We start from the raw sequence: 12,607 nt of genomic DNA, 5'->3' as shown, positions 1-12,607 counted from the left end.
GTATTTCTTTCACCACCTTCCAAGCACTCACTATCAAGCGATATCTCCCTTGACCGTCCTCTGCGGCTATTGAAGCAGTAGGTCAGACAACGACGCTAACACTGGAGCTGTAAAATCAACTACGGGGTGAGTAAACAAAGTAGCTCATGATAGCATTTATTTATCTGAGCTTTTAATTTTTTTAATTCGACCGTTTTCAACGTTAGGCCATTAACTGTCGCTAACCGTTGTTGTCTGAAGTTAAATGTACATCTGTCCGTTAGTGTTAGCTAAACGTCACCCTCGCTGCAGCAACCTCTACCGTTAACTGAAAACAGTGGTGCTTTCCGACTTATTTGTTCATCTTACCAAAACGTAGATATTGTAATGACGTATGTCTTAAATTGGCATTTTAAACGGCTGTAACCAACACAGCTAACGTTAAGTGGGTGGCGCTGCAGTTGGCTATCACTGTTGTTGTTGTTGCATTGTTTGTATTACCCCTTGAACACGTGAAGGATATTAGCTAACGTCGGTATACGGATTCATATTTTTCTAAAGTTGGTGAAACGTTGCTTATTGTAGCTATAAGTAAGCGACTTGCTGTTGTAATATGGGTTGTAACGCGGTGTTTTGTATTGTCCACAGGGCTCCCGTTCAAAGCGCCGCATCAAGCTGACCAGCTAGCGCAGTGAAATCACTTGCAACTCTCTCTGAAACGATATTTCTGTTTCGGAGAAGTGCAAATTGATATCCCAAAAAACCCACTGCCGCCGCCACCAACAATCCAAAATTGAAGCAAAAATGGTTCAAAATAAGATCACCGAAATCACTGGGTTCCATCGCTCTTTCAAGGTGAGTTTGAGGTTTGTTCAGGGAGAAATGCAGATCTACTATCATCATGCTTTTTGGGAAGACTATAATCAGAGAGCAGTTTTGTCAGCTTGTATGAGAGGACCTCACATCGCTAGCCTATATATAAACACATCTGTTGCCCACCCACTTCTAATGTCTGTCTATGTGGCCTGGTGCACGTGTATGTTAAGAACTGTCAAGATATGTGGCCATTTTGCACAATTAGCAAGATTGTTATTTGGTTATTTTGGACACATTTTAGCTGACTTGAGGTTGGAAATGAAATGTTCTTGGTTGTAAGTGTCCACCAATCGGCTGTTTTTCTGTTTTGAATCTACTTTATGGTTTTACACGAGATAACAAAGCCTCGTCTTATCACTAACACTTGATCCTCTCAGCTAAATAGCTTGCATACAAGCTCATGTTTATTCTTCTCTAGGGCCAACATCCCTTTGAATCTGACGACTTCACTAAAAATGGATCCCTTATTGATTCGTCCTTTCATTTTGATTCCTCCCCAAGACATGGTGAGTATTCAGTGCTTTAGATTTGTTATTTTTCAGAGTTCTAACAATGTAATCCTTATTTATTTAGTTGCACCTAGTTCGTACATTAAGCCTGGATTCTCCAATTAAGCGTTCTCACTTTGAACAATAGCACCCTTGATTTATTCTCCCCATGTACTTTCTTGGAATTTGTTTAGGTTGTTTCTTCCCTAGCTAATTATAATTTAGGCACTCTTATTTTGACAGACATAACTTCCAGCCATCCTATCGACATCCCCGATGCCAAGAAGAGAAACAAGAAGAAAAAGCGTTGCCGGGCAACTGACAGTTTCTCAGGGAGATTCGAAGGTAAAAGCCTTTTTTGTCCAGAATTATAATTTGATAGAAAAACTCTGCATTAAACAGCGATGTGCATTATTATTTTTTTGTTAGTTTGTAAAATGTAGTGTTTTCTTGACATGTACAACTTTGTGCCACAGATGTCTACAGACTGCATGAAGAGTTACTAGGAGAGGGTGCTTATGCCAGAGTGCAAACATGCTTCAACCTCATCACCAACAAGGAGTATGCCGTCAAGGTAAGAAGGCAACAATTCTTACACACTTAATGGATGACTATGCATCGCCTTGAATTTCTGCAAGTCAGTGCCCCTGTATCACACGTCTGTGAATGTCGTAGTTGCCACATAACACATGCCTGTTATCTGTGTGAGGTCCCACGTTTAGTAATCAATATAAAGAGACGTTACATTTCTAGGACGGCACTAGTTTACTACTTTATGAACTTTAAAGATGTGGGTTAAGGAATGAAATGCCTTGGCACACTAACAAGTCCTGAGCCTTGTCATGCTTTTGAGATCTATATGTAAGGAAACTGGAAAAACATTGTGTACGGGTTCCTCCTTTTCACTGGGCATTCTTTAGAAATCTTGTTAAGGGAAGTTTTGATCCTGGGGCGAGTTTTTTTTATTTTCAGCTCTCTATAGTGGATGTCTGCAGGCTCTTGTCTGTGTTGTGCTACTGCTGCACTTTTCTTTTCTTCCTCCGAGTGTGCAACACTAGCTGCTGTTAGACACATCCCCTCACTGTTTTTACAGATGGCCAGCCTATCACAGAGCTCGTAGGAATACACCCACCCCGTTTCTTTTCTGTTATTGCCTACAGAGGACGCTCGTTGGAGGACACAGTGTACTTGTAACAGTGCCAAAACAAAACCCACATAGAGGAAGGAGGGGTGAGGGTTGTGACCCATAGTGTTTACACTGCTTTGTTCTCCCTTTTACTCGCTACAGTTTTACTTTTTTCTTTTCTTCGAAATTAGGTGTAGACTTATGGATACATGTCTTGACTTCCCTTTTTTTGTGCCTTTGTATGTGTAATGCACATTTCCTCAATTTGGGAACAAAACATTATGAAAGATGTTTCTTTGCTGAACTCTTTAAAAGTGACTAAGGCTTGTTTTTCTTTTTGTACATTCTTGAATCTTAACCCACTAACTCCATTAGGACATTTGTTGACAACACCTAGCTATTTTTTAAAACTTTTAATTCTTATTTGTACTTTAATTTTGTTAAAGTGTTTGATAAAGATGTTGTTGATAAGTCCCCATGGAGCAAGTGTCCATATCATACCAGTTCATATTTCAGAGGATTTGGGGCAGAACTTATGTCATGTGACCATGTGCCGCATTACGCTGGTTTGGTAGATCCCTTGGGACTTTGCAGTTGTGGGGGAGGAGGCACAAGGGTTGGAGGTCATTTAAGAGTCGGAGGGGGCTCTTGCCAGATGTCCTGTCTCACCCCAGTCTGGAGGGGGAGGGGAGAATTGCATGTTTGGGCTGCTTGTGTTGCAATTGCAACAAAAGCCACTGAGCACCAAGGGCTAACTTGTAACTCTACTTCGTAGAGCCTTGTTTTGTCAATCATTGTTGTCATTCTGATCCGTTATATGGGTAAACAACCAAATCTCTAATACCTGTCCGCCTTATCACGATGATAATGCATTTGTCAGCTATGTTTTGCATTGTTTTATCTGAAACTCATTATCAGGGTGCAAGGCTTGTGTAGTGGTCAGGAGAAAGATGGTTGATGGGGGTTGTTTGTGCTGCTGACTCAGATGGGAGCAGTACAGAGGCTTTGGAATGCTCACAAGCCCCTTGTCTGTCTATTAATCCTAGACACACACACTGTAACTCTGGCCCCACTGGGCTTCAATAGCAGCTGTAATCCAGCCACCAGGAAGAGAAACATGCACAGCCTCCCAAGCAGACAATAACCAACCTGGGCTGGAAAATTCAGGCCTTTTGCTTGTTGTCAGCAGTCTGTCTGTCTCTCTTGGCATGACATCGCTCGGCTGGCGGTGGCCCCTCGGTGGATTAGTTCCAGGCAGCACAAAGCTAGATTAAGCAAAGAATTGTTGTTTATCGTAAACAGGTTTGGAATAACCCATGGGGTGTTTCAAAGAACGCAATCGGCTCCTTAAGAGTGCTTAAGATTTAAATATGGGTCACATGTGAAATGCTAAATATAGACATGCCGTGACTTGTTCAATTCTCATTCAGAGGTTTCTGCTTCTGCAGGCAGCATGGAAAGTAGGTTAAACTATCTTTGCAACAGTGTCACAGGTTGGGAGAGGGGGAGGAAAGCTGGAGAATTCTGGTCTGGGAGAAACATTCGTTCTAGCTCTCTGTATATGGTATACATAATCTGTGCTATTCATTGATTTTAAAACTGGTTTGTGTCAGCCACTGTTTATTTGTATTATGAGTCATTGGATACTAGAATACACTAGAATTGTCTTTTATCATTCTCCTGTGGAAAACATAGACGCTGAATTATCATTTTCTATTTCAGATCATTGAGAAGAGACCGGGTCACAGCCGCAGCCGCGTCTTTCGAGAGGTGGAGATGCTCTATCAGTGCCAGGGACACAGGTAATGGCATGAGCAGCTGATGTACCATTTGGAGCCCCTCAGTGCTCTTACTCCATAGTGCAGAAATCACTTTAAATGTTTGCAAGAATAGATGCCTCTTTTACAACTGGCTCATGGTGAACCTTTTTTTTTTAGTAACATCCTGGAGCTGGTAGAGTTCTTTGAAGAGGAAGATAAATTCTACCTGGTGTTTGAAAAGCTAAGGGGAGGTAAGTGAATTCAAACCGTTTCAGGATGCCTGCATCAGAACGTTGTTTATTTTTAAACATTCCTGTAATGCATGTGCTTCACTGTAGCCAGTTGTTTATCAGTGTTTGGAAGAACTTTTATAATAATTTCTTGTAAATGGAGCTGCTGTACTCAACTTTTTGCTCGTTAATAGGCTCCATCTTGGCACACATTCACAAACGACGATACTTCAGCGAACAGGAAGCCAGTGTTGTCGTGCAGGAAATCGCCAGTGCTCTGGATTTCCTGCATAACAAAGGTGAGACCACTCATACAAAATGGAATTGTATAACTCATGATCACCAAAAAAGCCCAACTGTGAACATTTGTTTAGAACTGGAGAAACTGAACATATTTGCCCTAACCTCTTTCAAACTGGCACTGGCAAACAAATAGAATAGGGTGCTTTCTGCATTACGTTATTCTAATATGGTGGCCTGATATTAAGAATATTACTGATTCCTTCCCTGTTCATTTTTCTAGGAATGGCACATAGAGACCTCAAACCTGAAAACATCCTCTGTAAGAGTGCAGACAAGGTGAGTTTACCACATGCGTTCCAGCCCAATTAGTTGAAAGGACAACACCTTGATATAAACTGTTATGTGCTCTGCTTATCAAAATGTGATTCATGTTAAGGATTCTAAATCTTTCTCTCTTTGTTAGATTTCCCCAGTCAAGATCTGTGACTTTGACCTGGGCAGTGGTATCAAGCTGAACAGCGACAGCTCACCCATCTCCACCCCTGAGCTCCTCACTCCTGTAAGTCCTCCTTCATATTGTTCTACTGTTGTTTGCCAAACAGTTTGGACTGCATTTATTCAATGGGAATAGGAGAGTACCATTGACAGGAAATGCAGGCCAGCAATGTATTAGTAAAGCTTTGTTGCATGGTCTTGGTAACATTTCCCTATAGTGGTGTGTGTGTGTGTGACCTTGTTGTGGACAGGCAGGTTGTTTTCAGGCTGTAAAACAATGCCGTTATCAAGTCAAATTGGCTGACTTTCTATTGGGCAATCCTCAGTGGAGTTAGCTGCAGGGCAGCACACTGATGGGAGAGATAAAGTTGAGGTTAAGGCAGTTCAGTGTTGGGCAATGACGGGGATTGTTTCCTGTATGTCACAATCGGGCAGCGTTTACCCCCTGGACTATCAGTAACACTTGGATAGATAGCCCTCAATTTAATGTCAACGGCCTGTTGATTATCATTCTCAAATATTGAGGCCTGTGTGTTTGGGAGTTATGATTGTTCAACGCTTCTGGTATTGTCACAGCACTAAGAAAGTCCTCAGAACACTGCCCAGAAAATCCCTTCCAACCTCCAAGGGGGGGGGGGGAAAGAGGAGAGGAAGAGAGAGACAGTAAGAGAGACAGTAAAGTTAAATTGGAGAGGTTCCTCTCGTCAACATGTACTGTCTGCTAGCTGTCTGCGGGGGTGGGAAGATGGACCAGAGCAGGTGAAGGATGGCAGTTTAGCCTGCAGGAATGTGGTGGTGGTGGGGGGTTTCTTCAATGGTAACTTCATCTTCCTTTAGCAGAACTAATGGATGGAGCCTAACCCTCAGCTATTTGAAGTGCGGAGATAGATTTGTAGTTTCTCGAGTTTAGTTTACATGGACTTCGATGTTTGGCCTGAATGATAAAGTGTGCAGTAGGGTGCATCCTTTTATTAACTAAAGCTTGCTTCTTTACCATTTTTGTACCCAGTATTGTTGTACATAACTAGACGTTATCTCACGGAAAGAAGTGCCTGCTTCAGAACACATTGTGATAGCCTTGAAGGATGTCCTGTGGTATGAAGTTACAGAGAAACCATAACACACCACTTCTTGCTCATGCCCCTTTTCTCTCTGTGGTAGGAAAGAGAAAAACATCCACCCTCCTCTCTCTGCTTAGTCTCCGCCCAGCGGCCCCAACCACGCTTGTGCTTGTCTGCGCTTTCTTTATGTTCATTATACAAAGGGTGTGCATGAGGCTTGTTCTAGAAATGTTAGTCTTTCTCCTATACCTAGCAACTGGGATATGATTGGCTGGCCCAGGGGGTGGGGGAAGGCAACTGGGAGGGACAACTACCCAGTCCGCTCATGCGCTCTGACTTGTTTTCTTTGCCCTGATCACATGAACAATGTTATCTGATTTTCATCTCACTATTGGCACTCTCACCCCCCAGCCCGCCCCATACCCACATTCCAACAGATGCTGTTGCTCAAATGAACACACGTTTGCCATCTTGATGAATCCAAATGTGTTTAATCAACTCTATCTCAGGACTATTTTAGGAAGTCAACTGTGGGAGTGTGCTCTCTATTACAATAGAAGCACAAAAGGTCCTTTCTAGGAGAAAGCACATTTTATTTGCCGAATACCGCTCCACACGTGAATGCTGTGCTGTCTGCTTGGCATAAAATTGGACTGTTGAAATGTCACTCTTCATGTATACCTGCTGTGAGATGTAGAACTGAAAATAAATTGAGGATGCTAAACAGAAGCAGCTTAGACTGCATCTGTTATTGTTTGCAGGTGCAGCTGCATGGTGACAGAACACGTCTCCTTCCTGTAAGCCTCTTCAGATAATCACGTAGTTTACAAACAGCAGAGGTGTGTCATCAGCGCTGTCAGTATGGCCTGACTAGTCACATGGTTTCAGGAAAGCCCCAGGTTGCAATACCAACTAATATGTGGTGACTGCAGCAGATTAGCAAGTATAGCTTCAGCTTACAGTAAAGTTTGAGGAGGATGTGACTGACGCAAGCTCACCAGGTGTTTGCAGCCAGCAGTACAGGAAGAACAAATGTTATTTCCCTGCTCCCTATCAACTCTTTATGCCACTGGCAGTACTAGATGTTCTATCTTTACTCTGACTTGTAGTATATTTGAGTGGCTTTGAAACAAAATTAGCCTTGATAGCTGTTTTCTTTTTAAAGTTTAGTTTTGGGTAGGCAAAGTAACCTTTTGTGTCTGTTATTGCTGTGGCAGCTGCGTTTGGCCTGAATCCTGGGGCCTTGTCTGTGGAGGCAGGCGCCCCAGACATGATGTTGTTGGTGTTAACGTGGGGGTTGGGGTATACTCTCCCGACAGAAGCAGCTTTGTCTGAGACGAGATTCCTGTGCAGCAGATTTCATTACATAAGGGTGCAGCAGGGTGGAGGAGGAGTTAGGAGACAGCTGGGATATGGTACCAGGACACAATGGTGGCCTGCTCAATGTAAACATGCTCGACCACCGATGGAAAGAAAGATGTAGGCCACCGTGCTTTGAGAGGAAGCAGGCCATGATCTGCCTTGGTCCGGATTCTGCTATCATTTACGTTTGTAGCTCAGCAGGCAAAGGATGGATTACAAGTATTTTCAAAGCAGGTTCTTAGAATGTACCACGAGTTGTCTATATTTAGGACATCTCTCAAAATATCCTTTTTTGAATTGCAACATCTTTAATCAATCTAAAAGTTCCTGTTAAGGTTCGGTGACTGAGGGGCCAATGGAATATTTCTCCTGCTGATCTAGCGACTTGCTGTTCTGTTCCTACAGAATTAAAACGGCGGTTTTTATTTCAAAGTTGCGTAACTGACTAGGGCTCAGCCCAGTCTCTGGCTCTGCAGGACAACCAATCCTCTTTTCCCCACTCGGCCTAATTTCCCTCTGAGCTACATAACAAGGTACCATCAGAGCCGAGCCAACCCTTGCCCTTGGCCCGTTCTGCCTGGATTGTGTACGGTCAAAGCAGTGAGTCACTGCTGCTGCCTACGCAGGCTGACCTGCTTAATTATAGTCCCACACTACCTCCTACAGTTGGTGTAATTGTACACAATGTTCCTACTTGGCTGTCCTTAAAACATCAATAAAGGCTGTATAGCCCATTTTAAATGAACCAATCACTGCACATAAGCATGTGACTGTCACATAGTCTATCCCCCCACCACTGTGTAGGCCCTAAGCTTTAACACTAAGACACAAGGAATCAGCTGAACAGAGGAATGTGGGCAGCATCCATGAGGCTTCTGTTTCCCTCAACTCTGCTGAAGGTACTGCTTCCTATCATCCCGGGGGCTAACCAACTTGTGATTTTGTTTTTCAGTGTGGCTCAGCAGAGTACATGGCACCCGAGGTGGTGGAGGCCTTCAGTGAGGAGGCCACTATTTATGACAAGCGCTGTGACCTGTGGAGCCTTGGAGTCATCCTTTACATCATGCTGAGCGGCTACCCCCCCTTTGTAGGCCGCTGTGGTGGAGGCTGCGGCTGGGAGTTAGGGGAGCCCTGCCACACCTGCCAGGTAAGAGTTTGACATTAGTGAAAACTAAACAATGCATCTCCTCCATCGAGGTCACAGCAACTGATGATGCATGTTTTTATGTCCATATTTAGAACACTCTGTTTGAGAGTATCCAGGAAGGAAAATACGAGTTCCCAGAAAAAGACTGGGCTAACATCTCCTCAAGTGCCAAAGACCTCATATCCAAACTTCTGGTTCGGGACGCCAAAAGTCGCCTGAGTGCCAGCCAGGTGCTGCGACACCCCTGGGTGCAGAGGGTAAGTCTTAAATCACCACGCCTCTTTTGCAAGACTTCGGCATACATTCTTAGTTGGGGTTTTGTCAATAACTTTTTTTTTTTTTTTACTCAGGGTGCATCTGACACTTTATCAACATCAATCCTGCATCCAAGGTGAGTTACAGCTACAACACTGTCTTCGTTATGGACACTTCAGCTTCAAATGTTTGAACTTTGTATTTAATCTGTTTTTGATCTTGTCCCGTAGATCCAGCAATGCCAGGGATTTTACATTCTTTGCTGACAAAGCCATGGCTGTGAACCGGCAGCTAGCTGAACAGGACGACATGGAAGACCAGCAGCTGCAGGATGTCCCGTTTGTTATTACCACTACTGGCTCTTCTATTCGCCTCTCCCTTTCTTCCAACTCCAAGCTGGCCCTGCGCCGGCAGCAGCCCAGCCTGGGGCCCGTCTCTGCTGCAGAGCTCCGCCAGCTCCTGGCCCCTCTGGTTATTGTGGGAGACTGTGCCTGAACCTTCTCAACCCTGACCTCAGACCTCCTGTTAAGATTCAAGTCCAGATCCAGACTACCCTGGGACTCTCCCATCAATTCTGGCCCCCCTCCCTGACTCTTGCTGGCCTTGGTTCCTCTGCCATTTGGGCTTTCTTGCCTCGCTGTAAGGGAGACGCTGCTTGCAGCCCTTCCTCTAAATGCCTTCTGCCCTTCCGCAGCACTTTTGAAGCACATCAGCCCAGGGCGCACACACACACACACACACACACACACACACACACACACACACACACACACACACACACACACACACACACACACACACACACACACACACACACACACACACACACACACACACACACACACACTGTTTGTGTTTGGGAGGAGGGCCAGTTAATGATTTGGGAGAGAAATGTTTTCTTCATAAAAATAAGTTCAGAAGAAAGCAAGAACACTTATCTTTGAAACTAAGCTCAGACACCAAAGGACAACCTGTTGTGCTGCTCCCACGTTACAACTGGATCCACTGTGAAATAATTTATCTGGAATGTTCTCTTTGCCTGTATGTATATGCATGAATGGCCCATCTGCAGATACGTACGAGCTTATGCAATATGCCAAGTAGGCTGTCCTGTATCAGAGGGATTTATAAGCGGTTGAAAGGGCTGTAAGCCAATGCTGCCCGTGCCTGGTGCGGTCCGTTCATATGGCTGGAGACTTAAAGGTTTTTTTTTTCTCCATTTGAGATAAATTCCTCAACACTGAGCTCCTCTATAAATGTAAGATAAAACATGCGCTCATCGAGCTTGGTGGCCATGCACTTAATGCTCCCAGGGCAAAGAATGTTTGTCTGTTCACAGCCAGGCACAACTTGTGCTTTCACCCATTCATACAGTTTATTCCATCTATGCCAAATGATCCGTGGCCACATCATTCATCCCTCATGTCTGATAGTTTGATCCAACCTATTTCACTTGGTATATGATGCATGGCCATCCCAAAGTACACCTCTGACGTAGCTCTTAAGTATATCTGGTTTGTTACAAGCTAATTATTTAAATTTGCTGAGCTAGTGAAACTGGGTCAGTGTTACTCATCATAAAGAATTGTCCCTTTGCTGCAACCAGGACTACCTTTTTTTTCTGTCTAAGAAATAGATTGAACTTTGAATATGTTGGCTGTAAAGGTCACAAGCACATTTTGGCCAATGTGATGGTAGTGTCTTTTGTTTATTGAATACACACATTTGGACCATTTTCTTTTCCTTCCCCAAGTTCACCATTGATTTGTTTTTGTCACATTCTCATTGCAAACTAAGAGGGAGATGTTCAAAAAGAAACATTAAAAAAGGAAACATTCCACAAAAAGAAAAAGAAAAAGTCTTCCGGGCATGTAGCTGTTTTTAAGTTTACTTTATTTTTTCATGTTTGAACTCCATGTTATTGTGCCACACTGATTTTCTTTTTTTGTATGGCTGTTGATAAGCTTATTTTCTATAGTGAATTTCATGCAGGTTCAGTTCAGGTGAAACACCGCATGTTTTCCTTGTTTTTTTGCAGGTTTTTTTTTAAGTTTAGAGTACGTGGTGTATGAGTTCAGATGGGAAAGAGTTTGTTAAGTTGATCTGGAGCGTTCTTGCCCAGTGAAGGAACGTTTTTAAGTTTTATTTGTAAGAGTTGGCAATAATCTTTTTTTTTTTTCGTTTTGTTATTCAGATTAAGTTGAAGCTCATTCTGAGACTGATAGGTAATGGACTGGTTATGAGGTCTCACAACACTGTAACCATTTCACCAAAGAAGGGTTCAACCTGATTGGGCATGTGATCATCACCTAGTTGGAGCAGTGGGATTCTGATAGCCGCGTCCCGTTACCAGCACTGCAGCGATGGTACTCTGGAAATGGTTCACTTGGTGTCATTATGCTGATAATGGGACACCGTAATAGTTCTAAAATACCTTTCTACAGATGCATCGTTCTGGGGTTTTATGTCTTATACTAAGACTTACTTGAATTTGTGTATGCAGCTGGTTCTCCATTTGGGAAACTACTTTGCTACAGGTAAATGTTTAAGCAAGGCTGATGATCAAGGCAATCTTGGGGTTTCTAAAATACCTAAAACAGTTCAGTATTCTGCCTTCGTCTCCTTTTTGAGCATCAGACAAGTTGGACCCTACTTTTTTTTAGAGGGTTCAATACTCAAACGCACAGTTTCTGGCCATACTCTTAATATCCTGGATGGTATGATTAGAGTTTTCTTGGTCATGACCATTTCTACTTTTGTCAAATGGCAGTAGCTTTTTGGACTGCCTTTTATTGGGGGGTGGGGAAAATAGGACAACATTGTATCCTTAAGCCTCACAATTTTTATATTGTAAGTCATTTTGAAGTAAGGATGTGTTAAAATCCAGTCATTCCTTCAAATCGACAGTCCATCATTCTCCCCAAATTTGAATGTAGCCCGCAGGCAAAAGCATTTACAATCCAGCAACGTTGATCAAATGTTTTATAAAGAGTTCTTCTCATGGACATGGTGTTGAAATATCCTATCTACGTGGATTCAGTCCTCAATCTTTTATTTTCTATTGAGTTGACATCTGTTTTTTAACACTGAATGCACAAAGACTGTCGTGTCCATGAAAAGATATTTGAAATAAATACATCCTTTCAAATACGAAACATATTTGAGTTAAAATAAGCACTTTACTGTACCATGTGAATGATTGCAGTTCACTCAAGGAACATTTATGACCGTTGCTACAGAATTTTGTATTGTTTTTCTAAAAAAAAATTGCAATAAAATGCTTTAAACTACTCCCGTGTTTGTCTGATTACTGTGTTGTCTTTGTTTTACTTAAAGGGCTGAATTGAAAACAACTGTACTTTCTCTATCACTAGTTTCATGTTTGCAGTACTTTTTGTCAAGGTTGAGGCTGTTTCCTCTGACTGTAAATAATCTAATCAGCAGCACTCTCTGATATCTCAGCCCACGGTCACATGTGTCCTTGGCTGTAAAATGGTCGTTGGTAAATATGAGCGCAGTTGTCTCCTCACACTGGAATGAGACGGGGGGTGGGGGGGGGTTAGTCCTGCTGAGAGTGGGTAATGT

At 43.0% G+C, this 12,607-nt stretch overlaps 1 protein-coding gene across 1 annotated transcript; it reads left to right on the top strand.

Moving 5' to 3' along the window:
• Positions 1-12,312, top strand: mknk2b (MAPK interacting serine/threonine kinase 2b). The gene is made up of 14 exons (XM_034081722.2): positions 1-126; positions 628-834; positions 1,274-1,361; positions 1,587-1,688; positions 1,820-1,917; positions 4,192-4,271; positions 4,407-4,480; positions 4,654-4,758; positions 4,983-5,038; positions 5,166-5,261; positions 8,573-8,767; positions 8,860-9,024; positions 9,118-9,158; positions 9,253-12,312. Exons 2-14 carry the CDS (start codon positions 784-786, stop codon positions 9,515-9,517), a joined length of 1,416 nt encoding a protein of 471 aa, XP_033937613.1. The 5' UTR covers positions 1-126; positions 628-783; the 3' UTR covers positions 9,518-12,312.
• The last annotated feature ends 295 nt before the right edge of the window (positions 12,313-12,607 follow it).

This window comes from Pseudochaenichthys georgianus, chromosome 4 (genome assembly GCF_902827115.2).
Source record: "Pseudochaenichthys georgianus chromosome 4, fPseGeo1.2, whole genome shotgun sequence".
Taxonomy (NCBI): Eukaryota; Metazoa; Chordata; class Actinopteri; order Perciformes; family Channichthyidae; genus Pseudochaenichthys; species Pseudochaenichthys georgianus.
This window is presented reverse-complemented; position numbering and strand designations above follow the sequence as displayed.

What these genes read in the sequence shown, in the direction of transcription:
- mknk2b (XM_034081722.2), top strand. Translation starts at nt 784, where the DNA reads ATGGTTCAAAATAAGATCACCGAAATCACTGGGTTCCATCGCTCTTTC. An exon ending in TTTCTCAGGGAGATTCGAAG is followed by an intron (nt 1,689 to 1,819) that starts GTAAAAGCCTTT and finishes TTTGTGCCACAG; the next exon opens with ATGTCTACAGACTGCATGAA. An exon ending in ACAAGGAGTATGCCGTCAAG is followed by an intron (nt 1,918 to 4,191) that starts GTAAGAAGGCAA and finishes TTTCTATTTCAG; the next exon opens with ATCATTGAGAAGAGACCGGG.